The 3877-nt window shown below is 35.2% G+C and overlaps 1 protein-coding gene across 1 annotated transcript; it reads right to left on the minus strand.

Moving 5' to 3' along the window:
• Positions 1–2640: 2640 nt before the first annotated feature.
• On the minus strand, positions 2641–3666 carry LOC102838584 (olfactory receptor 7G2-like). The gene has a single exon (XM_006877658.1). The coding sequence runs from the start codon at positions 3664–3666 to the stop codon at positions 2641–2643; it is 1026 nt and encodes a 341-aa protein (XP_006877720.1).
• Between the last annotated feature and the right edge of the window lie 211 nt (positions 3667–3877).

Below are 3877 nucleotides of genomic sequence, written 5' to 3' on the forward strand. Positions count from 1 at the left end.
AATGGGCTTTGAAATACTATGTTAAGCAAAACAATCAGACACAAAAGTTCATATTTGAAAATAAATTATTTATAAGGAATATCAGATTAGACAAACCTGTAGAGGTAAAAAAAATATAATTGGCTATAATAACTTGTGAAAGAAAGGATAGGGGAAGGACTGATTAATAGGCACAGGTTGTTCTTGTGTGTGGGATGGGTCATGTTGAAAAAATTATGAAGCAAGATATAGATAAGACCTGTATGACATTGTGAATGTACATAATGCCTTTGAATTGTAACCTTTAGAATGTTTACAATTGTAATTTTTGTTATATATATTTATCACAGTAATCAGCAACAACAACAAAAAATATTTATACTTGTAACAAGTTTTAAAAGAATGAAATTATTTATTGCATTATGGAGAGACATACTATGGTGAGATAAAGATGCAGTTAAAATCTTTGATAATGACAGAGTTTGTAGGAAAAATATTCTCAAATTCTGGCAATTTAACAGAATTTCCCAAATAATATAGCACCAAATAAATGATAAATACATAATTCAGGATAGCAATTATCTCTGGAAGTGAGGTGTATGATGCATAGGGGATTCTGACTGATAGTCTAATTATTTTGTACTTGTGAGAAAGTCATCTTCCTTATCCTGCCAATTAACCTTTTCTCTGTCTTTGTTTACACTCAGTATGCTTTTCTAAATGTAAAGTCCTTATTCATTGAAAAATGATTTTCCTCATAAAGAGAAACTTAAAAGTTGTGAATGAGAGGTCAAGACTACAGGCAATGCCTAAAGACACCAGAGATTCAATTAATTTGCTTGACCTGGTATCTGTGTGTAGATGTAAACAAAGAAGAGTAAGAAGTACAGCAACAAAATGTGACTAAGGGGAAAACTAAAACGCAGGTCCATTTTTTTATATAAATCAATTAGAAGAAATCAAATCAAATAAGGTACCAGGGAAAGATTTACAAATGATGCTATGCCGAACTAATATCTGTTCATTTGACTGTATACCTAAGACATAAATACTCTGCTACAGTTGTTAAAATAAACAAGAAATTATAGTTACTGAAGAAAATACAAAAATTATTTGTGAGCAAAAGGATTGTATGACATATATATTGGAGAGAAATGGAACATGATGATACTAGTTGAGTTGTATTTAGTTCTTAATATCTGCAGGCATTATACTAAGTGCTTATAGTTACTAGGGTTAATTTCTAGGAGGAATGATATATGATCAGTTTAAGGCTCATCTAGTAATAAGTTTTCCCATATCTGGTTATATCATTATTGTTAATTAGCAGAGCCAGTTCTAACTCATAGTGATACTGTATAGGGTTTCTGAAGCTTTCAATCTTTATGGGATTCATATTAAGAGGAAGTATATGACTCATATTCACTGGTGATGAGTTTATTAGTTATTATTATTAATTTTTTGTATCATAAATGTTACCACAAGCTGCCTGTTCAAAGAGATACATTTATTATTTTATAGTTCTTAAAGCTGGAAGAAAGAAACGAAGGTGTCAGCAGGGGTGCATTATCTTATACATTCTTGCGCTTTTTCTGCATCAGGAAAATCATAGTTGTTTCTAGTATTATTTGAGCAGTGGCCAAATACTTCTATTAATCTCTCTGGTTTCCTATATTTGTTTGTCTCTTCTGCACTATGCTCTGAGAACACATGTGGTTGCAATTAAGTCTATCACGATAATCCAAGCTTACTCTTCTCTACAAAAACTGGGCAATCAATGTAACATTCACCCTTTATCATACTGGTAATATTCACAGGTTCCAAATGTTGCTGCTCATAGTATAGTGCTTCTAAGGTGTTGCTGGTGGGTGTGAACCATAGACCTTGTGTTAGTAGTCCACTGCTTATCCTACCATACCACACCAGGACTCTAAATATTAGAATGTGGAAATTCCATTTGAAGACACGCACTTAAACCACTACAGGGGTTGAATTTTCTGATGACTCCATAAGGCATATTAACTTAGGTTCAGGAAAGAGTGTAAATTTTCTCTCCCTGGGTATCATGTATGGTATTACATATGCATCTGTTGTAGAAATCTAGAAAAAAATTAGGGAAATGAATCCTAGGATAAAGCTAGTACATACAACACTAATGATGCTCTACTGTCCTCTGCTGTTATAATCCCCGTGTCTTAGCTCTTCTCTTGCAAGACCTTCTAATATTTCCCTATACTTTTGTGCAAGTTAGTGTCTGAGAATCTTTTAGTCACTAGCTTTAATGGCTTTGGCACTGATGATATTCAAATATCTCATGTTGTTGTTGTTGTTGTTAAGTGCCTTCGAGTCGGAGCCGACCCATAGCGACCCTGTACAGGGTTTCCGAGAGTGTAAATCCTTACGGGAGTAGAAAGCCTCATCTTTCTCCCGCGGAGCGGCTGGTAGTTTCGAACCACTGACCTTAAGATTCGCAGCCCGATTCGTAACCACTACGCTACCAGAGCCACTTAAAATTAATGAGAAACTATACTTATTCCACTTTGCATTTAATGAGATTGAGTGTGGTTGATGCTGATGCTGATAGGCAAAGACCATTTTCCAGTGACCGGTCTTAATAGTTAATGAATTGGAAGAGATGAAAAAAAAAAAAAATCACTAAAATCAATGTATTCTACCAAATAACTTTTTCAAGCTTACCTTTATATCCTTATTCCTCAGACTATAAATAAAAGGATTCATCATTTGAGGCACCACAGTGTACATCACTGAAGCTACTGCTGCTTTCTTGGGAGAGTTTGTAAACGGTGAACTGAAGTATACACCTAAAGATGTCCCATAGAATAAAGAAACAACTGAAAGATGAGACCCACAGGTGGAAAAAGCTTTATACTTTCCTCCAGCTGACGACATTCTCAAAACAGAAGATATGATGCGAGTGTATGAGAATATGATGCCAGAAACAGGAATACCAACCAATATGCAACCCATAAAGTATATTAAGATATTATTGATGAGGGCACTGGAACACGCAGTCTTAAGGACCTGAGCAAGTTCACAGAAGAATTGAGGAATTTCCAGTTTTGTGCAGAAGGAAAGATGCAAAACCATCAGACTGTGGATCAGGGCATTCACCATACTCATGAACGAGGAAAGTAGAATCAGTAGTCCACAGAAGTAGGAGTTCATGATGACTGTGTACCTGAGTGGGTGACAAATTGCTGCATAGCGGTCATAGGCCATTGCAGCAAGAAGGAAATTTTCAAAACCAGAAAATGCTATGAAAATGAAAATCTGGTTGATACAGCCTATATAAGTGATACTGTGCTTCTGTGTCTGGATATTCACAAGCATTTTTGGGATGGTAGTTGTGCTCAAACAGATATCAGTAAACGATAGATTGGAGAGAAAAAAGTACATGGAGTTGTGCAGGTTGGAGTCAGAGATGACCGCCAGGACTATGAGCAGATTCCCAAGGATTGTGATCAGGTACATGATCAGAAACAGGCTAAATATGAGGGGTTGTAGTTTTTGATCCTCTGATATTCCTAGTAGAATGAATTCTGAAATAATTGTTTGGTTTCTGGTTTCTATATCACCGATGAATCTGATAGAAAGATGGAGTGGCATAACAATTAAATGTGTAGTCTTTGTATTCGTAGCAGTAATAGCAGCACTGAGTGCATACATTGTCTTAGCTAAAGTAGAATTATATAAGTAATACAATAAGTTTGTCTTCTCCAAGAAAATAACTTTAGTATTTAAAAAAGAAAAAATATATATATACACTTAGTAATTTAGAAATTGCAATAGACTCAAGAGGAAGATTTATGGCTCAGTCTGGGGTCCCACTTCCTTCTCCAGACAACTGGGCCAGGCAATACAGATAACATGTATATCT

The sequence above is a fragment of the Chrysochloris asiatica genome, unplaced genomic scaffold (genome assembly GCF_000296735.1).
Source record: "Chrysochloris asiatica unplaced genomic scaffold, ChrAsi1.0 scaffold00549, whole genome shotgun sequence".
NCBI classification, from domain to species: domain Eukaryota; kingdom Metazoa; phylum Chordata; class Mammalia; order Afrosoricida; family Chrysochloridae; genus Chrysochloris; species Chrysochloris asiatica.